Source organism: Aedes aegypti, chromosome 2 (genome assembly GCF_002204515.2).
Source record: "Aedes aegypti strain LVP_AGWG chromosome 2, AaegL5.0 Primary Assembly, whole genome shotgun sequence".
Lineage (NCBI taxonomy): Eukaryota > Metazoa > Arthropoda > Insecta > Diptera > Culicidae > Aedes > Aedes aegypti.
Window position 1 is genome coordinate 443,092,546 of NC_035108.1, and position 25,976 is coordinate 443,118,521.

At 38.8% G+C, this 25,976-nt stretch overlaps 3 protein-coding genes and 2 long non-coding RNA genes across 11 annotated transcripts in view; 2 read left to right on the plus strand and 3 right to left on the minus strand.

The window, feature by feature from the left end:
- Positions 1-4,395: 4,395 nt before the first annotated feature.
- On the minus strand, positions 4,396-5,560 carry LOC5572072. The gene is made up of 2 exons (XM_001653789.2): positions 5,300-5,560; positions 4,396-5,244 (listed from the first exon to the last, which is right to left on the minus strand). Exons 1-2 carry the CDS (start codon positions 5,368-5,370, stop codon positions 4,467-4,469), a joined length of 849 nt encoding a protein of 282 aa, XP_001653839.1. The 5' UTR covers positions 5,371-5,560; the 3' UTR covers positions 4,396-4,466.
- Positions 5,561-6,839: 1,279 nt separating this feature from the next.
- LOC5572073 (NTF2-related export protein) lies at positions 6,840-7,266 on the minus strand. Its single transcript, XM_001653790.1, has 2 exons — positions 7,246-7,266; positions 6,840-7,187 (listed from the first exon to the last, which is right to left on the minus strand). The coding sequence occupies exons 1-2, from the start codon at positions 7,264-7,266 to the stop codon at positions 6,840-6,842; spliced, it is 369 nt and encodes a 122-aa protein (XP_001653840.1).
- Positions 7,267-14,991: 7,725 nt separating this feature from the next.
- On the plus strand, positions 14,992-16,315 carry LOC110676068. The gene is made up of 2 exons (XR_002500042.1): positions 14,992-15,504; positions 15,576-16,315. It is a non-coding gene; the product is annotated as an uncharacterized LOC110676068 (long non-coding RNA).
- Positions 16,316-17,986: 1,671 nt separating this feature from the next.
- On the minus strand, positions 17,987-19,358 carry LOC110677135. Its single transcript, XR_002500981.1, has 2 exons — positions 18,882-19,358; positions 17,987-18,820 (listed from the first exon to the last, which is right to left on the minus strand). It is a non-coding gene; the product is annotated as an uncharacterized LOC110677135 (long non-coding RNA).
- A 3,542-nt stretch (positions 19,359-22,900) lies between these two features.
- Positions 22,901-25,976, plus strand: part of LOC5572078 (AP-1 complex subunit gamma-1) — a 98,022-nt gene continuing 94,946 nt past the window's right edge. For 4 of the 7 annotated variants that reach the window (XM_021847891.1, XM_021847895.1, XM_021847897.1 and 1 more), the window contains exon 1: positions 22,902-23,252. The gene's annotated coding sequence lies outside the window, so the exon portion shown is untranslated. Of the gene's footprint in view, positions 23,257-23,452; positions 23,471-25,976 lie in introns of those variants that run through there. The other 3 variants (XM_021847896.1, XM_021847892.1, XM_021847893.1) reach the window with 3 other exon arrangements.

Consider the following 25,976-nt stretch of genomic DNA (forward strand, 5'->3'; position numbering starts at 1 on the left):
TCGCTACGATTGGTGTGCACTTTAAAGCAAATTTTCAAACTCAATTCAAAAGAAATTTATAAGTTTTTTTTTCTTGTACTCAACAAACAGTGATATGTAGAAATTTAACACATTTTAGGCCAAATAGAGACTCAAAATGGAGCGAAATTGTTTCCACATTTCAATCGTCTTTTTCTCAGTTTGTCGTTTTCCAACATGGGACTGTTGTGCAAAGAGGGGCAGTATAGGTCTGACAACTATTAATGATAACATACAATTGACGATTTATAAACATATTCTCAACATAATAAAGATGAGTTTATGAGCTGTGATGATCATTTGTTCTAATTAGGCTATTTTTCAGCACAAAATACTCACAAATCAAGTATATATAGCGACATATTTCATTTGTTGTAATTGAGCTATTTAAAAGTGAAAACCGAATATATATGACACAATATGATCAGTTTCTAATGCAGGCAAATGTTTTGGTTGTTATGACGTTATTTGTACGTTATATAACTTGAAAGACACACTTGTTTCACAAAATATCTGATCAGAATGTCCAATGTCTAAATACATGCAAAACAAAGTAACTAACTGAAAAATAAAAACAAAATTGTCTTAAAAAACATGGCTATCAGAACCTGAAAAATGTTAAGAAATAAATGAAATTTGATTATCATTAAGATGAAAAAAAATGAAAATGGATCATATCCAGTAGCATTTGGGAAGTTTAATATGCGATTCAAAATTTATAGTGAAATTTTCATTTTCACTCATCCATTTTTCATGGGCCATTATAATAATCCATGTATGTAATACAAATCCTTCAAAACTGTGCTGTTTTGTGGAATTCGCTCCAATCCTCGCTAGAAAAATATTATGGCTGATTGTTAGTTGAGCCTACAGCACCGTCCGAAAATATTCGAACGATTCAATTATTTTTTCAAACTTTATTTTTGATCTGGTCATATTGATCACACTCCAAATTGTTACTCAGTTTTGATATACCTCATGTCAAGATTGCGCAATCAATGAAATTGAATCTTGATTTCTAACCAAATTAATCTGGTTAATATGATCGATATGCGGCTTTATGCTAAGGTGATTCAAATTTTCGACCGGTACTGTAATCTGGATTATTAATTTGACAAAATGTGAAATGTTTTTGTTTTGTATTCATAAATTTGAGGCATATTCGAGTGTTTCATACCCTTACCGTTGATATTATCAAACCGATTAATTTTGTTTGTCATTATAAAGTTATATATATGTTTGTAGAGCGTTAAATTAACCAGGGCCGATTGTCACTTTTGGATTAACTGTTTTAAGGTGATTTGTTTTCCGATAGTTATTTTATAGCTTTTATATAGCACAAGATGTTATGATTTCACTATTTTAACACTTATATGACAATATTTGCTATCTGTTATTTGAACCGATGTTTTCGGTGTTACTTGGGAGGTTATTGGAGAGTGAGTCGACTGAATTCAATGAAAGACAATGAATTACGTAACCAATAATACTTTCCTTTAGCTCAGTCCATCACATATTACTGCTCGTGGTAGCTTGTTGGGTTTATTGAAAGGGATTAAGAGAGACCGATGTAAGTAATCACAATGTACCATAAATTTATACATCTATTAATAAACCTAATACACTCGATTCTGTTTTTGCACGGATTTTTTTTACACGGCCGTGCAAAAAAAAGTTTCCATACATTTTTTTCCGCCAAAACCTTATTTTTGCACGAAACGTCGAGAAATGTTGTTACTTATTTTGCACGGTTTTTGAAATTTTGAACTGAAAACTTTTTTTGCACGGTACGCATCCCCCGTGCAAAAACAGAATCGGGTGTACAGCTTTTAGCTCACACACGTTAAACCCACGAACGAAAATGTTTGCTTAAAAGGCTTTTCAAAACCCCCATCACCCAACAGTTTGGAATATTAAATTGGACGCGGAACTGAAGTGTATGGGATTCAAGCGATGTAGTTTTGATGTGTCTATGTGGATGACTTCTGTGATGCTGTTTTCAACGGGTAAGAAGTTGGTTGAAAATGTGAAAAAGCAACTAATGACGAAATTTCACATGAATGACCTGGGAGAGGCCATGCAAGTATTCGGTATGCGAATCACCAGAGGTAACGAGCATTCTTCTCCATCATTCGAAGGATTCAGTGATGCAGATTGGGGTAATGACTTCGAGACCTGTCGTTCTATCACAGGATATGCATTCTAATACGGTGGTGGATCGGTGACATGGAGCCGTAGACGTCATTCAACCTTGTCTTGCAAGAGAGCGGTAATGAGTTGCAGATTTATTTTGTTTCAGTAAGTTTGGGAATGTAACTTTTTTACTACCGTAAAACTTGGTGAATAGAAAAAGTGGGGCGAATAGAAACAAAGCGACCTACAGTTAGAAATGCGACTATTATGTAATTATCAACTTTAAAAACCTCATGAAATATATTTTTTCACATTAGTTTAACAGTAACAGAGTATCGATAGACTTTTTTCAAATTATTAATTTTGCTACATTTCTCATTATAAAATTGAGAACAAAATATTGAAATCTTAACCATCTTTTACAGCTTAAAACATCCGCCATTTTTGCCAATTTCTAACACGATCAAAAATTGAAATTGCTTTTAAAAAAAATATTTTTTTCTTCACTAGGTAAATACATTGGGATATTTTTTGAGGTGTACTTGAAAAAGAGTTTAATTTCCTTTGGAATTGAAAAGGTATTGATATTCACTGAACAGTGTTCCTATTCGCCGCATCGCGAGGTGAATAGAAACATACAACATTTTCATAAATCTTTGCATGATATAATTTTTATTTTTCAACGGAAATTGGGGTCTCAGCAAAGGAAGACGTGACCCATATTTGGGACTAATAAAATCCACACGGTTTAAGTTTTACACATTCAAACATGTCGGAGATTGTTTCTATTCGCCCCATTTTACGGTATGGCGATTCCTACAATATATATTTAATATTAATCTATGAATGCATTCGTCCCAATTAAGCATGGAAGATTGGATTAAGCTCTGAGCTTGGAAATGAAACTAAGTTCATTCCGAGAGGTGTCCATAAGAAATCTGTGGCATATATGCGGCATGATCTTTAGCAGATCTTGCCAGCTACCTGGAGAGATACTCGATTTTTTTTTCGAATTCCGGCGATTATTGACAAGATTAAAACAATTGAAACTATTGATTGTTTACACTCAAACCTTTCGCGGAACTCTCTTAAATCAATCATCAGGATCTTCAGTAGGATTTTTGACTGTTTTCTGCGTAGCGATCCTACGAAAATTTGAAACGATTATCAGACTAGGTTTTCGGTGAGAAAATTTAAACGAATTTTCCCGAAGTCTAAAAATGGCTTCTTGAAAATCTAAGTGTTTTAAAACATTTACAGCAGTTTTTTGCTTTGTGAGATCTTCGCAGATTTATGGCGAAATTCTTAGGGGTAACGTTGATGTTATTTTAAATTAACCCCTGGGAATATCTTTGTCTGGGGTCATATTTCGCAACAATTTGCCCGTATGCAATTGTATCTTACCGGCAAGTTTCAGAAAATTTTATAAAATGGGTCTTTACCATACTTATCCAAGATGTTTTTTTGTTGGATTTTGGCAAGAACCTCAATGGAAGTTGGTTGTCGAACTCTTGCAAAGATACTTGGTTCAATACTTAGTGATCTCTTACAAACAATAATAGTCAAAGTTCTTTTACACGTTTTCATAAACATTGATCACATGAACATCCATTTTTGGGGACCCACGAGATGTTTGTAGAACTTCAAAGGGACTCCTTTCAAAAAGATTGGGAACCACTGCTATAGAAATATATGATGAAATTTCAGTACAAATTTCTGATGAACTCTGAGGATCTATAAAAAACTTTTTAACTGTTGAAGAAGTCTTGAAAATTGTTCTAGATAAACTTGCAAATTAGATTATTAAAAAAATGGTTCCTGGGTAGAATCCTGCAGGGTTTTCTGGAGACATTATTTGAAAAACTTTGAACAAAATCCTTCAAGAAACTTGTAAAAAATGCTCGGTATAATTGCTGTAGTTTTCACTGGTGTGGAACCTCAAATGTTCGAGAATTAATGGAGGGCTTATTTGTTGACTTCAGTATTTTTTAGAAGCACTGCAGTATTTTTTAGAAGCACTGCATGAAATGTTGTAGAAATTTCTAGAGGAACTTAATGATGGATAACTCGTCGAATTAAAAAAATTGATGAAATGATGAAAAATTGATTTTGATTTTTAATTAGAGATTTTTTAGATATTTGCATTAAAGTACAGCCCAAGTCTCTAAAAAGGGATCTGCTACCAGCCCTGTTAATAAGAAGCTAGATTACGTCCCATGGATGGATCTGTATCTAATTAACATATTTGTCATAGCATCATTTAACTAAAAGTTTATTCAAATTACATAAAACCATCGTTCATATAATTGGAATCCTCAAAGCACCGCCATCAATTTTTGAACGGCTTCATCTTCGAGGCGCACACCGAGGTAATCTTCATCGTCATCATCTTCCTCGTCGTTGTTACCATCCTCATTAGGTTCCTCATCGTCCGGATCATCCTGAGTCTCCTCTGGTGGCTCAATTTTCATCTCCCCGTTGTCCCCACTCAGAGGATCCGGATCCGCATCTTCGACGTCGCTTTCCATTGGCATCTGTATTTCACCAGCCAAGCTTTCAATTTGCTCCCGCATACGGATGCCACTCGGAATGGAAATGCCATGCTGAGCGCTCATCTCTATTAGCAAACTTTTCAGCTGCAGTGTCTGCCTTTGGTAGTACCGGCATCGTTGCTTGTACCGATTCAGGCGGATTGTCGTGTTCTGTAGCTGTTTGTAAACCTTGGGAAGCACGTGCTTGGCCAGCCTCGGACTCATCTGGTCCATGTGGGCAGTCTTTAAATCCCCTGCATACCTTATCGGTTGGACCCAGATTGTCTCCGATTTTTTAAGACGTACGGGTACTTTTCTTGGGATGTCCCACGGTTCCCTTTCTACTGGGGGTTGCGGTCCTTCTAGCTGGGAAGCTTGACCTAGATTCATGGATGGCAACGCGTTGGGATTCAGCTGCCGTTTTCCTTGGAATCCTTCGTGGAAATCCGACTTCACGAAGTGCAGGGAGCAGATTCGGGAGTTGTCCGTTACCTTGTACTGGGTACCTGTTGGATCCAGGATTTTCAACCAGGCTGCACGCTTTCCCGCATTTTTGGGAAATCTGGTAACATATGGTGGGTGAGCGTCAGTTTGTGGATTCTTTTTGATTTACATACCTGTGAGATGATATTCCGGTTTCCCATTTGTGCCGCAACAAAGCATCACAGTTATCGATGAGACAACGCATTTTGACTCACTATCGTCTGGATATTTCTGTTATTCTTGCTTTAAAGTATTGGTATATCCTAATACGATGATGATTTTGGAGGACTACAGCATTATTCTCGAAATTAAAAAAAATATTTTGCCGAGGGAATTAGTTTTTGTGTAGTTTGCTTGCGCTTGAATTTGTTTCGATTTCGTGTTTACAAAACATTTGCAGGGCTGTCAAAATACTCCAATAGTATTGAGCGATTTCTGTAAAAAAGAAGCCGATAGGCCTTTTCATGTGACAGATCCGTCTATGCATTTGTTTACATCGGTGGAAAACCGGTGCTAACACGGACCTGTCATTTTCATAGAAGAACTGTCAAAGTGCTTCCCGATCAGCTGATTTGAGATGTCATGTGAATAGGCCTATTCTTGCCACTGGATGTCGCTTTTATGCGGATCACATCAATAGGCCTTTTCACAAGACGTTTCAAATCAGCTGATTTGGAATCTGTTTGACAGTTCTTCTTCGGAAATGACAGCCCCGTGTATGCACCGCTCTTCGGCCTAAGTATATTAACAGCTATAGAAGGTATGCTATTTGTAGAATAAGATTGCGATGCAATAAATAGATATGAAAAATGATGTTGAAATACTTTTCCTGGTGAAAGAATCATAAATCATCTTGAATTAGAAACCCTCATGAATATGCCTTTACTCGGGAACGAAAACAGTCAATTATTTCTCCAATTTGTTTCTTCTTCATTGCTTCATTTTGCTTGCTTCTGATTGGTCTTAATAACTTGTTTTCTGATTGGCCGATGTGTAGAAAACAGCTACCAGTGGACACAATAAACAGCGGATCGAGAGAGGAACACCGACCCGCATAAACAAAAACTATATCAGTACAGTTTCCCGAAAGGTCCACAATCATTTGCAACAATATCTGAATGATTTTGGTTACAATGATAAATAACAGTATATCCACCATACCCGAAACGTTTTTAACAATTCGACAAACGGTAAATAGGAAAATCACAATGTGGGGAATAGGCGGTTAAGTTATGTAACCATTTGAAAACGTCGATTTTCTCGAACAAAATTTCTCATCAACAGTTTTCCAAAAGGTAGATATACTGTTCATTTTTCGGCGAAATCAATGTAAGCCGAACCGTGTTGATACATTTGAACCATATGTTTCTAAGGGAAATAAATAACGTATGCATAATTATTGGATTACGGTTCTTTATTGTTTTTTTAGCCTATCCTTTTCTGTTTTGTAATATAATGTCTGGAGCAAACACTAGGATAATTTCTGAGGCTTTTTCGAGGAATTTGAGAAGAAATGTTTGAAGAATCAGATGAATAGTTATGTAATTAACCTCTTAATTTTGCACTTTTTAAAGACTCGAATTAAAATAGAAAACCAGACCCGCTACCAGCCCTGTGATAATTCAATTACAGTTAAATATCCCCTCAAGGATATTCTTTCATTCTTACTGAAACTCACGGAATATCGCCTTCCAATGCATCCATGTATTGATCGATTCCCTTAAGGTGAAACATCTCGGAATCCTCCGAAACCTTGATGATGAACGTCAGCTGCGAGGGCACAGCGTCGCCAATGATCGGCTGAGCTACCAAGGTGTTCATAATGTGTTTGAAGCGGAGCCGTTCCTGGAAGCACTTCTGGATGTTGTCCTTCCCGTTGGCACCATTTCCGTTCCACACCAGCAAACCGTTGTCCATGTAGAGCCAGGTCATCTGATGCCGCTTCTTGGCTACTTTTTCGTTGTAAAGTTTGGTGAATTTCTCCTCCATCCGGCAAGCGGTATCGATTTTGGTGCGCAGTTCCTACGGGGATTGGGTTTGAACCAAACATTCAACAGATTGGCGAAAGATATGTACTTACTGGGTCGATCGCAGTTGTCATTTTTTTTATGTGAATTGCTTTGTAAACTTAATTTCAACTCGTAAACTTTTGTAAACTTAATTTCAACTCGACTTTTATAAATTAATTGCAAGCCTTGAACAGTTTTAATATTAGAACAAGAAGTAAACAATACAGCTTGACAGTTTTCCTTCGACGGCAATCGGACGGCAATTTTTTTTCTGCACTCAACGCTAGATTAAATGTCGCCTACAAATACCAACAAAATGTAACTATTTGTCGAACTGTTAAAATGTAGTTCAATATTGTCAAATGCAAATGTGTGAGTGTGTTGCACAAATTTAAACAAAAACAATTTGCCGAATGGTGGCGATATATTTCCACCATATCTTGCTTGAATCCATTCCCATATAATTTAACAATATCAGAGCAGTATCATATAATGTTACTGATAGGTATGGGTTAATCTTACTGTTTGAAATGGTGAGCAGCTTTGAAGTCCATATGGTTATACATAAAAGCAACTATTTCTGATACATTAACAGTAACCGTTACAAGATGTTTATTGTTCTTAAAGTAAGACAAACTGTATTTTGCTATGCGGGTACGGATTAAAAATAACAACGACCGAGCGATTCCACTGTACACAAACGACTGATTTATTATCAATATAAACATAAACAATACAATAATCGATAACACACATAACCATGGTGTACTAATTAACATAGATGTTGTCTTGATACGAGGGGCGCTCGATTGTAACAAACATACACTTTCAACACTCCCTCTCAAGTCGACAACCATCGTATCACGTATCACAGTCCAAATAGACCATTTCCGTGAAAAAATTGTATTGGCTTATATGCTTTCTGTCAATTTACTGAACAAACTTTCCTAAGGAACCGATATGTTTTGGAGCCTTTAACTATCAGAAAACAATGAAAAACTTGCGGCACGTTAGTTCACCCCTCGGTCCCCTACAATTTGTTTCACCTCGAAAAAATGTAGACCCCTTTTTCCCCTATGGTTTTGCCACCACGTTGTGGTGAATTTAAGATCAGCTGGCATGACCAGATGATTTTTGTTTATGTTTACATTGATCATAATGGGCTCCGCTGGTTTCGCTCCCTCCTTACTTCACGGTTCCTGAAGTCTCCGTAATCACCGCGGAAACCACTCACCGCTTCGGCCGGTTATGACCGCACCCGGCGAACGGTTCTGTAACGCAAGGATTGTAGTTGACAGATGCCTGATCTCTGTTTTGTGCCGACGAGGATTGAATAAGCCGGAAGGTTCCCGGCTAGAGGCAGCAACAGCCGCTCAAAATTTCCTTGCGCGGCTGTTGCTGCCTTAAGGCGGAAATCTTCCGAATCAACAGCCAACAGATAGATATAGGCATTTGTCGGCATGAATAGTAAAAATAGCCTCTAATAGAACTAGCGGTACCGTAACTGTTGGGTGGATGAGAGATTTGTTGTTAGGGGGTGGTTTTGAATTTTGAATCTGTGGGAGAAAATATATTTTCCTAAAGGAAGACCTGAATCGGGTTGGGTTGGGGTTGAAACTGTGATTCAGAACGGGTTGCGCCAGTTCCAACCTGGTTTAAAAACGTTTGTTTGAGTACTTTCAAGTTAGTTTCGTTGGCGCTCCTGTTTGGGGCGACCTGACCGGGATCACGGTCAGTTTGAGCGCGCACCTGATTTGACGTTTCCAAATGTAAAAAAGCATCCCAATGCAGGGGTGGAATCGAAAAACTGTTGCAAAATCACCACGCTGATTCCCATAGGGTTGAACAAACTGTGCCGCATCTCGAATTATTTTTCAAAATGTGGTGAGTATCCATGTTTTCAAAAATTTGTAAGAAAATCAGGAGTGCATATAAACAAAATCTGACAGCGTTAACATTCAATAAAAATGATTGCCTTTCGAAGAAAAATACAAAAACTGGGGATTAGATCTGGCGGAAATGGTCTATTCAATAAACATTTTAGGACCCAATCAGGTCCGTCGCACTCGCGCTCAGATTGGGTACCACTTCTAGTTCTGCATTTGGTCCCTCGGTAGTGCAAAAGGTACCCAAGTTTGACACATCGCAGTACACTTTTCACGGCATTCTAGATTACCTTATGAGCCATAAAATTTTAGGCATTTGCAAGGGACATGAAGGTCTTTAATTTGTCTTTGACCCAATTCCCGCATAGAAAAATACAATTTGCCTAAGTTTCCATACAATATGTTACATGTAATTGAAATGGTTAAAATATCACAAACAGTTGCAATAATGTCGAACATTATGAAACCTCAAACTCTCAACAATAAAAAACGTTTTGGTTGCGCCATTGCGAATAGTTACAATACGGGAATATGTACTTACATTGTTGAATGGTATGAAGTAAAAACTCGGAGAAATAGTAGCAATATAAATTCACCGTCTGTGGAATGGTAATAGCTTATATTCGTGCAACACATACACAGATGAAAATTTTACAATATACTACTTTTATTTAACAATTAGGCAAACAGTTGAATGACTGGTGTAGGTATAAGCAATACACGCTAGAAAATTTACACCGTGATGAAATTCCCAGTTTATTTGTAGAACTTATATATTTCAAAAGAAAACAAAAAAATCTCCACAGATTTGTTTAAAATACTGAAACAACGCTTCTACTCCTATATAAAAATGTAAAGTAAAAATAAAATAACTGCCATGTAAAATTTGTAACATACGCTCTGTTCATTTTTTTATGCGTGTTTGTTTTCACGCTGTCTGAAAAAATAGAAAAATAAAAAAACTCGCGAGCTTAAAATTTTTGCTCCTACTAGTTTGCATTCGTTTTTTTTTTTTCAACCAACGTGATGTTAGAACCAGTGAACCGTATAATACAATTTTGATGCTATTGTCGCATTGTTGTTACATTCACATGCAAGAGGTTTCAAAACATTCATTTGTGACATTCAGGTTGCTACTGATACATTCTTACTGCAGCCATGAATGTATTACCTGACATGGATAAGAGTAGCGTGCAATTCTTTTCAGCCTCCCATGAACGTTATGCTGTTGTGGATGACGGGAATGCGAAATGAATGTAAAAAACAATCACGACGCAGCTGCGATCGTAGCGACAACTATTCATTCGTTTGCTTCTGATCCAAATCGTCACTTCATCACAGCTGCGTTTTCACTGCTGCACAATGGACCGATGCACGAGTACACTATTTGACGTTTAAGCGGTCCCGTGTTGTTTACGTGACCATGGCAACGAGTGAATTCGGCACCGCTCAAACGTCAAATTAGTAAACTCGTGCATTGGTCCATGGACCTTTGCACGAGTTCACTAATTTGACATTTGAGCGGTGCCGTATTCACTAGCTACCATGGTAACGTAGATAACATGGCACCGCTCAAACGTCAACGACTGAACTCGTGCATTGGTCCATTGGAGGAGAGGGCGTTCATTTGAAGCAACAAAAAAGTGGCACAAATGGAGCACCAGGGTTTTTTTAGGTTTGCTTCTACCCTCTTTATTCGTAGGTTTCTGCTTCGAGACGTTCTCGCACAAGGTGCTGTCCATAAACAACGTGGTCATCCATGGGGGGAGAAGGGCGGGGGTAGTTTGTTTGACCAAAGATCACGATCGGCACATTTTTTTTTGTATAGACGAAAAACCGATCGACGAAGGAAGAGGAGTCTAAAAATAGAAAAAAAAACCCGTGAGTTATGGACAGCCCTCAAGCTGGTGCGGCTGGTTGATACAAGAATGAAAAGAGAAACATATTTCAATCGGTGCACATTGTGAGTGGCACATTATGATAATACAGATCAATGTCTACTACAGTAATTCATAACAACCATGATACATTTATTGCTGACCAAAAAATAGTCACAGTCGCGCATGACTTTTATTTTCAGTATCACATGAAAGTTTTTGTTGCATGAAAGTCATGGTAGTCTATGTGTGATTGTCACGCTCACTACAGTTTTTGACAGTACATTTTGGTTCACTGGTTAGAACTGAATCCGGAACTGTTGGTAAGTAAGCTGATCCCAAGTTTGATTTTTTGAATTAGCATATAACGTGCAACTGCTTTTTCTTTCTCCAGAAATGATGTGTGACGGAATCATCCAAGCAGGAACGAGTATAAATCGAATCGAACCGGGACGCAATGATGGTCAACCGTGCCGATCAAGCTCGCTGTCGCTGCTTCATATTGCACCTAATCCATCCAGTGTCTAGTGTTCCTAATTACGGTCTTAATAGACCATTTCCGTGAAATTTTTTTATTTGTTTATAAGCTTTCTTTCATTTCACTGAACAAACTTTTTCAAGGAACCCATAAGATTTGAGGCCCCTAACTATTGAAAAACAATGATAAACTGACGGCACGCTAGTTCACCCCACGGTCCCCTACAATTTATTTCACCTCGATTTTTTTCAGAACCCCTTTTTCCCCTATGATTTTACCATCAGGTTGTGGTGAATTTTTGATCAGCTGGCATGACAGCTGACTTATGTTTATATTTACATTCGGTTTCGCTGGCAATGTTTACACCCGATGTTTTTCATCACTTTTCATAAAATCGCCAGCATCATCGTTCGATCTGATCCTCTTCCATTGCGGAATGCTGACTACCGTGACCACAAGATTCAATTTCAGCCCCTACCCTACCGGAAGGTGGGTGGTATGTAAACAGCCAGTTGTAAAAAGCCGACCGATTTTTAATATAAAAGATGAATTCTCGCGTAACTTTTCAAAACGGCCTATCTAACAATTCACACATTTCGAGTAAATCGAGCTTGAAGGTTGTGAAAATATATTTTGAAACTGTATCAAAATGAAACAATTTTTCCTTACTGTGTTGCTTGTAGAGGGAAGCAGTGTAATAAAGTTCAACGTAAGAAATGAAATTTTGTCAATTTATTTGGAAATTACACTGAAATCTATAAAAACATCAGATAGGACGTTTTGACCAAAAATATGTACATAGGATAAATCATAGGTCGTTCTGTTTCAACAATTGTTACATTGGACATTCACTTCAGTCATTTTGTTTTAGTTATAGTAGCATCGGACATTTTGATTTGAGCACACAGCAAGCATGTTTTATTTCATTTTGTATCCACGTGCGTTGAACTGCTTCAACATTCAAGTTGAACTGCTCATTTTGTTGCAGTGTGATAATCGCAGGCACCAGCTGTGCTTTGTTTTGATTCATTTGAAGAAGGGACGAATGACCTTCGGGTTAAAGTCCCTCACAAACAACAACAATTTGATTCATTCAATGCCACGCCGTCACTTTTTTCTCTCCGTCTATGTGTCCTATGTAACAACAGAAGGAGGGGAAACGTTGAGCTGTACATGGGACTTTTTGCTTTCTCGCTGTTTCTCTCTCAATCTTCCCCCTCGTTTTAATGCTGGTTTCGCCCACACTTGTTCGTGTGTGAGTTACCCACTGCACGACGGGTGGTGACGACTGTGTTGCATTCGGCACCAGCCGTCGGCGCAAACAAGAAATAGCGGTGGGAAATGATGACGATGACGGCGCCGTCGATTGTGTTGTAGGAAACCAATGCCAAACAAATATATACAGCTTTTCCGCTCTTCGGTGAATGATTGCTCTGCAAATCTATGTGCGCAAGTCGCGCATGCACGTTGCTCGTGTTGCTGCCGTGCCAAAATACAGTTCTGTGTACCTTGTTCTCTTTTTGTTATTTATTTGAGCTTATTCAATATTGCGAGGCAGAGCGACTCTGAAAATATAGACATTTTGTTGCGGTGTGCTAATCGGAGACACCAGCTGTGCTTTGTTTTGATTCATTCAATCCCACGACGTTACTTCTTCCCTCCGTCTATGTGTCCTATGTAACAACAGAAGGAGGGGAAACGTTGAGCTGTATGTAGGACATTTTGCTCACTGATTCTCCCTCAATTTCCCCCCCGTTTTTATGACGGTTTCGCCCACATGATCATGTGTGAGTTTCCCACTGCATGACGTGGTGATGGTGACGGCTGTGTTGCAATCAGCACCAGCCGTCGGTTGAAACAAGAAATTGCGGTGGGGAATGATGACGATGCCGACGTCGTCCATCTTGTTGTAGGAACTTGAGAAAGAAGCCAGCGGCAAACAAATACATACAGCATCTCCTCTCTTCGGTGATTGATCGCTCTGCAAATATGTGTGAGCAAGTCGCGCATGCACGTTATCTCTAGGAATATTTATAGCTGTGTAATCCATGTAGATGTCTCTAGGAATTTAACATGAAGCTCAAATATGAGATTCCTTCATTTTTTTCAGAAATTGCTTCAGAAATTCCTTTATGGATTCCTTCCCAAATTATTTCGTGATTCGTCCAGGCATTTCTTCAAAGGATTCTTGGAATTAATTCAGGAAGTTGGTAGAGATTGTCTCGAAATTCATATCAAGACTACTTTAGGCATTATTTTCAAGGCTATTCCTCCAGGCATTTAAAACAATAAATAAAAAAAAAATGTTGAAATAATCTTTAGCGTTTCCCAAAAACATTCCAAAATATTTCTCTATCACTTCCATCTAGGATTCATATGCAAAACACTACAAAAAACCCTCATGAGACCGTAAACAACGTACTCTATGTGCACCTGCAGTATTTGCCCTAAGAATCCTCACAGAAGATGAACCAAGAATTTCACCAGGAGTCGTCCACAGATTCCTCCTGATTTTTCTAGGAATTGTTCAAGGGATTCCCCCAAAAAATCCTATCAGGATTCCAGCGAGAATTCCTTCAGAAATTCCTCCAGACGTTACTAAGAGATTTCTTTAGCGATTTCAAACAGGGCAAAAACACTTTTCCTCGGATTTCTTGGAGAAATTCTTGGAGTATTTCCTGAAAAAAATCCAGGAAACAATCTGGAGGAAATTTTTGAAGAAAACCCAGGATAAATAACTGGAGAAATTCCGAAAGAAAAAAATTGTCAATTCCAGGAGGAGTTTTCAGATGTACATTGATACATCCTAACTGATGAGTTTTTACAGGTATTCTTCAAAGAGTTTCAGGAATAATACTTGTTGTTTTTACTAAAGAAACCCTGGAAGGAATTTCAGGATGAATTTGTTGAGAAATTATCGGTAGACTTCATGGAAATCTTGTAAGAACAAATAAGGGATTACTGAAATAAAAAACATGAGGAAATTCTGGCCGATTTTAGGAGAAATTACTGTAAAAAACAGGTAGAATCCCTTGAAAAAAATCTGGAACAATTCCTAGAATAAGTCGTAGAGGAATCACCGGATAAATTTATAAAGGAAATTCCTAGGATTTTTTTGGAGGAATTCTTCAAGAACCTCAAAGAGATTTTTTTTTTTGAAACTCTGAAGAAATTCCTGGAGGAACTCTTGATAGAACCACAGGAAAATGTTTCGGAGGAGCCAAGTGATGTTTTTGAAGCAATGGTTGCAATCCCTAAACAAATTTCTAAAAAAATTCTTGAAGGAATCCCTAGAAGATTTTGAAACAAAATACTTGCAGCCATCTCTTAAGAAATTTCAGAAGGAGACCCATAAGCAATCCCTAAAAGTTGTACTAGAGCCATTTATAAAGGAATCCATGAATGAATTATCTAAATACTTGCAGGAATTTTTGGAGGAATCTCAAAATAAATTCATACTAAAATCCTAAGAAGAAAAACTGTAGCAGCAAAACATAAATGACTCGTATAATAGACCATTTCCGTGAAATTTTTTTATTTGTTTATAAGCTTTCTTTCATTTCACTGAACAAATTTTTTCAAGGAACCCATAAGATTTGAGGCCCCTAACTATTGAAAAACAATGATAAACTGGCGGCACGCTAGTTCACCCCACGGTCCCCTACAATTTATTTCACCTCGATTTTTTTCAGAACCCCTTTTTCCCCTATGATTTTACCATCAGGTTGTGGTGAATTTTTGATCAGCTGGCATGACAGCTGACTTATGTTTATATTTACATTCGGTTTCGCTGGCAATGTTTACACCCGATGTTTTTCATCACTTTTCATAAAATCGCCAGCATCATCGTTCGATCTGATCCTCTTCCATTGCGGAATGCTGACTACCGTGACCACAAGATTCAATTTCAGCCCCTACCCTACCGGAAGGTGGGTGGTATGTAAACAGCCAGTTGTAAAAAGCCGACCGATTTTTAATATAAAAGATGAATTCTCGTGAATGTTTATCAGAAATGAATAATACCAAAACCAGGTTCGAAAAATACATTTCAAGGCATTTGCTGGTACAGAGTTGCCGCTCCTGCAATAGGTAAGTCCTATGAGTAATGATTCAACCAAGCCAGGAACGAAGCTCACTTATCGATCGTCAACTTCTTTCAGCATCCGATGATGTTTGATCTCTCAGTCGCATGGAAGCAGGTCCTGATCCGGGGCCATCCAGATCTGCAAACCACTCGAACATGAACAAAATAGCTACCGATCTCAAGGCAAGAGGTGATGGAAATCAGTGGATGCTGACGGAAAGCCGTTATTTATGAGATGATTACTTTCAAACTGGAAGAAGTTCCGAATGCCTTCCGGATTGGAGAACCTGATGGCTATGGTGGGGGAGATGGTTCCTCGAATGAAGGTAACAGTAAGGAAGTATTGGACCCATGCGGACAGCCGAAGCGGAAATGATTATGGGAGAAAAGGGAACGCACATATTGATAGCGGCGAGGATGACGACGACGGTGATTTCGATGAGAATACTCCGACCAATACAGGGCTGGTAGCAGGTCTCTTTTTAGAGACTTGGTCTCTGTGTTAATGCAAGCAGGGGCGACTAGTAACCTCACTTTCTACCTGTTCTACGTTACTAAAAATTGATATTTTGACAAATTTACTATCTTATTCAAAAAATAAATGGCTGAAATCGACAATTTAAACCATTCTCTACTAAGTAGATACGCATTCGTTGTGAAAATTCAAACATTTCTATACGTGGAACAGGTAGATTTGAGGTTAGGGAATCGCCACTGAATGCAAGTCTCTATTTTTTTAAGGGAAGATCTTCAAAGTTTCGAATTTAACCAAAAACTACTTACAGTGAATCCTGCTGCCACCTTGTAGACGTTTTAGAGAATCCTCCAAATACTATTACGCGACTTTTTCATTTTTTTCTTGGATGTAGATTATTTTTGGCATACTATCAAGCACTCCTACTGATATTTCTCTACAAATTCCTCTTATGATTCCTCCATCAAGTCTCCCAAAAACTCTTTCAGTAGCGTTTCAAAGGATGCTTAGAGGTATATCTTCAGAATTTGCTCCAGGGAAACCTTGAGTACTCGCTTCTACTTCCTGTAATTTCATCAAGGAAAGTTTTCCAAGAGGCTTTCTCAGGGTTTATTCTAGATATTTTTTGACTAGTTCTTCCCATGATTTAGCAAGTTCTTCCAAGAAAGTTCACAAAGAATCCCACAATGGTAAGTGCTCTTATTATGAAGAGGAATTCCTAAGGTTACCCTAAAAAAATCCAAGAAGAATTCTTGATGGTATATGTAACTAATTTCATGAAGGAATATCCTTAAGGTGAAGATGAATCGAAGCCAAACCTAAAATTTTCAAGAGCACAAATCTGGAGAAACAAACATCCGTTCAGGCTGAAAACTACATCGATTGATCACTAGCTGGTGGTAACCAATCGATTAGGTTTTTAGCTCAAATGGGTGTTCGGTTCTCCAGATCCGTGACTTGACAATTTGAAGTTTGGCTTCGATTCATCTTCACCTTAACTAGGCCATCAAAATTAATTGATGAATTTATTGGGCAAATATCTGAATAGCTTTCTGATAAATTGCTGAAGAAAAAATTAGAAAAATGAATACAATTCGAGCAGCAATTCTAGTATTTCCAAAAAATCTTAAAAAAATGCCCTGATAGATTTTTTAAAATATTTATTCACTTTAAAATAAAACATCTCGAAATCCATAAATGGCTGTCACAAAGTCCAACTTGCGCACCTTCACACGATTCCAAAGGCATTACACTAAAGAAATAATGAAGCTACAAACCAGAATCTAATTTTAATTCTTATAACACACAAAGCTAGAATAGGAATTGCACTGTAGTTCATTCATTGCCTTCTTCGGGAGATTTGTTCCTTTGGAGTGTCGGAACAATATTGTATTCGGATTTCAAGCTGTTTCACGTTAATCTCTTGATTCCTATTTTGGATTATTTTTGTTTTCTTGGTTCTTTTATGGTCTCTGTTTGGTTCTCGTTCGGTCTCTTTTTTTGTTCTTGTTTGGTATCTTTTTCAAGTATAAGGTTTCCAAAGTTCCTATTTTAAAGGCTAGTCCTACCAGCCCTGGATATTGGAAAAAAAACGGTTTTCGATACGTAGGGGTGAACGGGGCAATATGTAGATGATGTAGAAGAATTAAGTAATGATTTAAATCCCCAATTGTAGAGGTTTCAAATTATGTATTGATCAAAAGCTTTCAATTGTTGAAAAAAAGAGCTTAGTTCTTCCTTTTTTTGAGTAGTTTCTCCTCATAGTGCTACTGAAGGGTTAACTTTAGGTGCCAAGGAGTTTGAATTTTAATCAAAACTATTTATTTCAATTATTTTTTACGAAATCGAGTTGTTAAACAATGGTACTTGCATAAATAGCTGATGAGTTTCCAAATTATGTATTGATCAAAAGCTTTCAATTGTTGAAAAAAAGAGCTTAGTTCTTCCTTTTTTTGAGTAGTTTCTCCTCATAGTGCTACTGAAGGGTTAACTTTAGGTGCCAAGGAGTTTGAATTTTAATCAAAACTATTTATTTCAATTATTTTTTACGAAATCGAGTTGTTAAACAATGGTACTTGCATAAATAGCTGATGAGTTTCCTTTCAAAAAAATGTTTTGTAATGATTACCTAATAGTAAAACGGCCGTAAAAGGCCACTAGTGTGACTATAGGGGACTGTCCACTAACAGTAGGGTACAGAACCACTAGGGCACTTCCATGATTCGCTTTGGAATGGGGCTTTATTCTCGGCCGAATCGTCAGAAACTTTGCAATACTACATTGCGCTTCAGTAAGACGCATATTGTGCCCAAATATAAGCTCTGAAGCTGTTAAAAACCCCACTACCGAAGTGAATCAAAAGTGCCAAGAATATGATCCGGCTTCCTACACCGCTACTTGTATCATTTTAGCTTTAGATCAGAGCAAACTACAGAACTATGTATTTTCATCTTCGTCGTAATCGTAAATTTCGCCACCGACGATGGTGGTGGATAGTGTTGGAGCCGGAAGTACTTGAGTGGAAGATGATGTTCTGATCTTTAATTTCGTTAGACTTGGAGCCGCTAAAGCTTTCGTGCGAGCACTTTCCATTGGGGATACCATTGGAACCAGGAATGTCTTCACTGACGTGATGGCGGAATACTGTTTTTACGCTGTAACATTGGAAGTTATCACCTCGGGTCCACACCAACAGCTGACCGGTACAACAATCCACAAGTCCGCCACCTGAGACGTTTGACGAGATATGGGCAAGTGTAGATCCAGGGTTTCGCTCGTCGTGCCCTTTATCAATGCTTGTTCAGTTTCCAGATACACCATTTGTTTCGGCATCACTCGGCGTGGCACTACAAAAAAAAAAACAAATCGTAGACCTGACTGCATTTGTAAAAAAATCCTCAAGCATACCCTTAATGACACATGCAATTTTTTTTGTGCATTGTCGCGAGCATTTCGCTGGCTGTCATTCCGAGGATTCTACCGGAAGAACTGATACTTTCTGTCGAGCCGTCCAGTCCGAAGAGTGATCGAATAGCACTTCCAACGTGAAATTTTACTGGAATCGACTAGAATATAGAATACTTCGGAACGTGATAATATTCGTTTGAAAACAAAATGCTTTATTTACGCGATTGACTTTTTGACATTTCAAAAAGTAAACAACAGCTGATATAATAGGGTGAGGTGAATAACTTACTCACCTCGTCTAGGGTTACTATTTTTGTTCCGCATGCCTCAAAAAGTGGTGAAAACCCCAATTTTCAAAAATTTGTACAAAATTTAATAATGATTAGAAAAGAAAAATTTCACCAGTAATGTTAGTTAAACATTACTATCTTTCGATAAAAAATATAAAATAAGGGTGTTAGATCTGACGGAAATGGTCTATTGTCTAAATGTAATATAACAGTTCGGTATACAGTTAAAATACCATGAAGTACCATAAACCTATAATTACCCATACATTATTTGCTTTTTATAAATAAATATGGTTTAACAATTTCTTAACTGATTGCCTTACATTGAATAGACCATTTCCGTCAGATCTAACCCCCAGTTTTTGTATTTTTCTTCGAAAGACAATCATTTTTAATGAATATTAACGCTTTCAGATTTTGTTTATATGCACTCCCGATTTTCTTACAAATTTTTGAAAACATGGATACTCACCACATTTTGAAAAATAATTCGAAATGCGGCACAGTTTGTTCAACCCTATGGGTATCAGCGTGGTAATTTTGCAACAGTTTTTCGATTCCACCCCTGCATTGGGATGCTTGTTTACATTTGCAAACGTCAAATCAGGTGCGCGCTCAAACTGACCGTGATCCCGGTCAGGGCGCCCCAAACAGGAGCGCCACGGAAACTACGCATACAAACGTTTTTAAACCAGGTTGGAATTGGCGCAACCCGTTCTGAATCACAGTTCCAACTCCTACCCGATTCAAGTCTTCCTTTAGGAGAATATATTTTCCTCCACAGATTCAAAATTCAAAACCACCCCCTAACAACAAATCTCTCATCCACCCAGCAGTTACGGTACCGCTAGCTCTATCAGAGGCTATTTTTTACTATTCATGCCGACAGATAGCCTTAATCTATCTGTTGGCTGCTGATCTGTAACATTTGTCAATGTCCCATTAAAGTAAATGAAAAAGAATTGTAAATAATAGTATTAGTTTTGCATGTTTAGGAGTTAGCTTTCTTGTATTATATAAAGTTATTTAGAACACATCCGCCCATCGACACGCCGTCCGCTACCAGCTACCACAACCACGATATGGTTGGTATACGTGGTTAGCAGGAAATGCGAGAGAGTGGGAGAGTAAACGCCCATAGCTGAGGGTTTGTTGGAGCTCGAGCTCGATGGCTGGGGGAATTAAAATTCAGCTAGCAAGGTGTGCGGATCACAAAAAATCAGCCGAAGTGCGTGTCCGTGACAAAGTACCGGGTGTGCGGTCGATAACCGGGAGTATACTGTGTCCCCCGAGTGCAATAATCCTTCAGAGGATTCAAATAGTGCGACGATCGCGTGAATTATAAAACTAACTCCGAAATCAACGAACGAAGTGGTTAAACCATAAAAAACTCCGCCCCTTTAACTGTGACGCGAGTGACCCACGTTTCGCGCTAAGAATTTCCGCGAGTGCCCCTAGTGTGTGGTGGTCGCTGAGACCGCGTCCCGGTGCCCGTACCCGACGCCCATTCGTGCACTGGCGGCGGTGACATCGCTGCGAGCGGAGCGGCGGCGCGGGCGCAACGTAAATTGCTCACGAGTGGCAGAGTAGGCAGCCCCTGGGGTTAAGGTAGGTTGCATGAACCTCTAATTTTATTATAGATCCGGAAGATTTCCGCCTTAAGGTAGCAACAGACGCGCAAGGAAATTTCGAGCGGCTGTTGCTGCCTCTAGGCGGGAATCTTCCGGCATATTCAATCCCTTCAATCCTCGTCGGTACGAAGCAGAGAAATCAGGCATCTGTCGACTACAATCCTTGCGTTACAGAACCGTGTAGTGTTCGCCGGGTGCGGTATAACCGGCCGAAGCGGTGAAGGTGGTTTCCGCAGTGATTACGGAGACTTCAGGAGCCGTGAAGGAAGGAGGGAGCGAAACCGCAACGGAGCCCATTATGATGAATGAAAACATAAACAAAAATCATCTGGTCATGCCAGCTGATCGTAAATTCACCACAACGTGGTGGCAAAACCATAAGGTAAAAAGGGGTCTGCATTTTTTCGAGGTGAAACAAATTGTAGGGGACCGAGGGGTGCACTAACGTGCCGCAAGTTTTTCATTGTTTTCTTACAGTTGAAGGCTCCAAAACATATCGGTTCCTTAGGAAAGTTTGTTCAGTAAATTGACAGAAAGCATATAAGCCAATAAAAAATTTTCACGGAAATGGTCTATTTGGCAAAAAATGGATGGTTTACGTACCTTTTTGCAAACCATCCACGACAAATTTTGTTCGAGAAAATCGTCGTTTTTGAATGGTTACATAACATAACCGCCTATTCCCCACATTGTTATTTGTCCATTTACCATTCAGCAAACTGTCGAAACAGTCCGCGGTAGTGTTGCTTTATTGTTATTTTAGATGTTATAGGAAACTGGCTAGATATTGTCGTTCATGGTTGTGGATAGTTTGGGGAATAGTGCGAGTACGGTTCTAGTTTATGCGGGTTGTAGGGGACCGAGGGGTGAACTAACGTGCCGCAAGTTTTTCATTGTTTTCTAATAGTTAAAGGCTCCAAAACATATCGGTTCCTTAGGAAACTTTGTTCAGTAAATTGACAGAAAGCATATAAGCCAATAAAAATTTTTCACGGAAATGGTCTACCGGGTACCCCCGTTGGTTTGACCACATTTAATCTGAACACTTTTTAATTTGTACCCCGCTAATTTGCACATCGTTCAGATAAAAAATGGTTCAAACGTCATTTAGCTCATGGAACGGAGTAAAGTGAAATGGAACGCTGTGGAACGGAACGCAGAACCAAAACAAAACAGTGAAAGAGGTGACCCGAAACACGTTTCTAGGGTGACTAGATGTTCAAATTAAAAATGAACCCCGATAGTTTGCATGAGGTACCGTTCAAATTAACGGAGGTGTACTGTTCTTTGTCTCGATCTCTCCCTATCTCGATGGTCCCTTCGATATCGAGATGTGGAGAGGCGATTGTAACTGAAAATGTCGATATACCGTCGCATATTATCTGCGGGGTACCGCCGACGCTGGATGTGAATTTAAGGTGATTATAAAACGAAGCCAAACTTTGAATTTTCAAGTGCACAAGACTGGAGAATCTAACAAGTGACCAATGGGATAAATTTTCAACGCGGAGCGCTGTTTGGTTCTCAAGCCTTGTGCTCTTGAAAATTTTAGGTATGACTTCGTTCTATAATCATCCTAAAATGAGCGCCGCAAAATTCGTGATCAAACGTCAACATCCCACCGCTAAATCGCTAGTGTTTGGAGGCGATTTTAACCTCTAAATTGCCAAATAACTTCCAAATCATCACCTCCAAGTTAGTTCTAATAACCTCCGTTATATGAAATACGGTGACGCGTCGGTCGTCGCAAGTTTATCGTTAAACAGTCAATATTGTCGCGCGCCCACCAAATCGGAACGCGCGTGTGGGACACGCGACGTGTGACTCATTCCCGACATAACTGTCATAATGACATGTGTGGCGCTGCATTCTAACGATGTTTATGAACACAGCGCACTATTCACATATTAGCTGCGACGCACGGGGCCCGAGAAAACAATAATAATAAATAAATGTTGGTCTTGATTTCTACCGGATACATAATACTTTGGTTCTTGAAAAAAATCGCTGTCACCTCAGCGCCACAGGTGACCGGTTTCTAAACCAGCAAACATTCGTCACACCCCTGCGGGTGCAACTGTCACATCAATCTGTCACTTTGCGTCATCGCGGCTCTGTCTCTGCTCTGGTCTGCTGGCTGGTGATTTTTTCGCATTTGAAAGTAATTTTTCGTCCCGTCGAGATCTAATCCGTGTCATCATCCATCGTGGATTCGTGGATCCATCAGAAAAGTGCTTCGGTCGATTCGATTGTTACGGTATTTTCGTCGATACGTGGAGTGTTGTTGCAAGTGGCCGTGTTTCGGTACGTGACGTGGCGGAAAACTACGCGAAAAGTGTCGTCGTCCTGCTTGAGGGGGCCTCCTTCGAAAGTTTGTGGTGGAAATTCCGGAAGGTTTTTTTTTCTTTACTACGGTGGAGCTGCTGCTGCTTCTTTGGGAGTGCTTTGCTGTAAGTGTGTGTCGTTCCGTCCGTGCGTAATTCTGCGAGGTTGTATGCGTGTGGAGCACCACAGCGAGTGGGAAGACGAAAACGGTGAAAAGGAAGGTTCTTTTTTCGAGTTTTGAAGAGGTGGCACCGAGTGCTCCGGAACAACACTAATCGAAGCCCACGGGAAGCAGAATCGGTTGTGGGTGGTTGATAAGAAGCTAAGAAGAAGAATCGAATTCGTATGAGTTCCAATTGTCCATGAAGGGAAAGGGTTAATGGTGTGGCCACTCGGGCGGATTCCTCCAAGCAGACGGATCCAAAGTTGGATTCGAAGAAGAAATTCAAAACCAGTTATGAGTAGACAGACGGACATGTTCCCGCACTGGTAGTGGTGCTGGTGGTGCAAAACAAGTGGAGAGGACAATCAACATTAAGAGTGTGTCACGCGGAGAAATCGAATCCGGAACTGGCGCGGGCGAAAACGGGAAACGAGCGACGAAGGAAGGAAGGAAGTGGTGTACATATAGGAACATAATGTTTGCCTGCGATTTGCGGTCTGTTGAAGCTTGTGATGGACAGGTTGTGGTTGGTTGGTGTCCACTAGATAATTGGAATTGATCAGAATGGGGAGAAGGAGCTAAAAGTCGCACCTGAATGAAGAAGGTGACGTCAATCGATGGACTGTGCTTCAACCTTCAGAACTGATTTATCAATAGGTTTGTAAAAGCCCTGATTAGGAAACCCCCTTTTATTAGTGGGGCGTGGGTTCTAATAGATTCAAAGATACCAGAAGGTAGGTGCAGTGAAAGTAAACAATGAACTGCCCATTCAGTTTTTATGCCCTCAAGCTCGAGTATGGCTTTCGATTGCTGACCAGTTCAATGTATTAGTTTCGTTTTTTGGGGTACTCTTGCTATGCCTTTATTTGGTGTACGAATAAGTCAGAGAATCTGGTTTGAAAAGCTTGAAGTCGCCTGCAGCTTTCTTGTCTGTACATTTCATGGTTTTAAGTTACATCTTACAAACCTTTGGAACACAACTTTAAAAGGTGGAATTGCCTTTAATTTTCAAATTTATTGAATTAAGGTATAATATGTGATGTCTGTTGAACTGTAAGAAAACCGTGGTCATTCAGAGTTGAAACGTTGTGTTGGGCCTTTCTTAGCCGAGTGGTTAGAGTCCGCGGCTACAAAGCAAAGCCGTGCTAAAGGTGTCTGGGTTCGATTCCCGGTCGTTCTAGGTTTTTGTCAGTGACACTTCTCCGTTATATGAAATATAGTTTCTCGTTAAACAGTCAATAGCCATCTCACTCTCATACCAGTCGTCTTTTCAGGGCTGGTAGTGACTGAGTGCATTAAAACTAGGAAATTGGAAACCTTTTGCCGGAACAAACAGACCTAAAGGCAACCAAAAGGGGTAGATTCTTCATTTCATCAGAGCAGATATTTCTCTAATATCTAAATTATTTTTTTTGAGAATACCTCGTGACAAGATTTCATGATTTTCTGTAGGAATTTCATCAAAAATTTATTCAGGTATTTGCCTAAATTTTCAGATATTATTCAGATATTTCTAAAGGAGTTCATTTAGTGATTATTTCCTAAAGAATATCACCACGAATTTTCGCAGAAATTTCTTTAATTTTGCTTAGGATACCTCTAGAATTCAACCAGAATTCAGTCCAGTGAGAAATTATCTGAATTTACCCTAAAAATATTTGAGAAATTGTGCAAGGAAGGTATAACTCCTCCACGATTTTATCCAGTGATTATTCCATCGATTTCCCTGCAACATCCTCTAAGATTTTCTGTCAAAACGTCTTCTAAAATACAACTGCTCAAGAAATTTCTAGGGATTTCCATTAAAAATGTCTTTCAGGATTTGCATAAGATTTCAACTAGGAATTTCTCTAAAGATACCATCAGCAAATGCTCCAGAGATTCCTTCTGAAATTTCTACAGGAATTCCTTCATCTTTGAATTTTTCTCAAGTATGTCTTGAAACTTTTTTTCAGTAATTCTTCCAGGAATGTCTCCAGGGAAATGCCAAAAATTTTTTTCTGAATAGTAATACCGTGTAAGTTTTAAAGTCACTCCTAATTAATAAGGATGTCTGAAATAACTCCTGGACTCTTGGGAAAGTTTTAGAAGATTTGCTAAGATAATCTAAAAAAAAATCGATCGAATCTTTGTATTCCGTCGTATTTGTCAAAGAAATTTCTCGAAAAACATTGAACAGAATCTTAATAGAAATTTGTGTACACTCAGAAACACGGGTAATTTTGTAATTTATGACTATTTTCTATCTGCCTCTCTTTCATCCTGCTGGGAATTTTATTCCTATTTGTCAATTCGCCTTGGTTGAAGCATCGCTAAACTTTAACCAACTCGAAATGAAAGTTAGTGTAAAAATTCACACCAGAATGAAAGAGAGGCAGATTGAAAATAGTCATCAATGCATAAACTTGAGTAATTTTTTGAATATTTTCATTTCTGAGTGTAGGAATGATCGGAGGAATTATTGGAAAATTTGCTGTATTATAAACTGGTGTGGAAACTCAAATAAATTTTCGATGTTGTATGGGATTTTTTTTTGAGAAACTTTTCAAGAAATGTTTGATAAACCAGTAGGAATTCCTAGACAAAAATAGATAATATATACGAAGAACCCCTCAAGAAATTTTGAATTTCTGTGAGGAAATCTACATGAATAATTCGTTATTTATTCCACATGAACAGGCGGAGG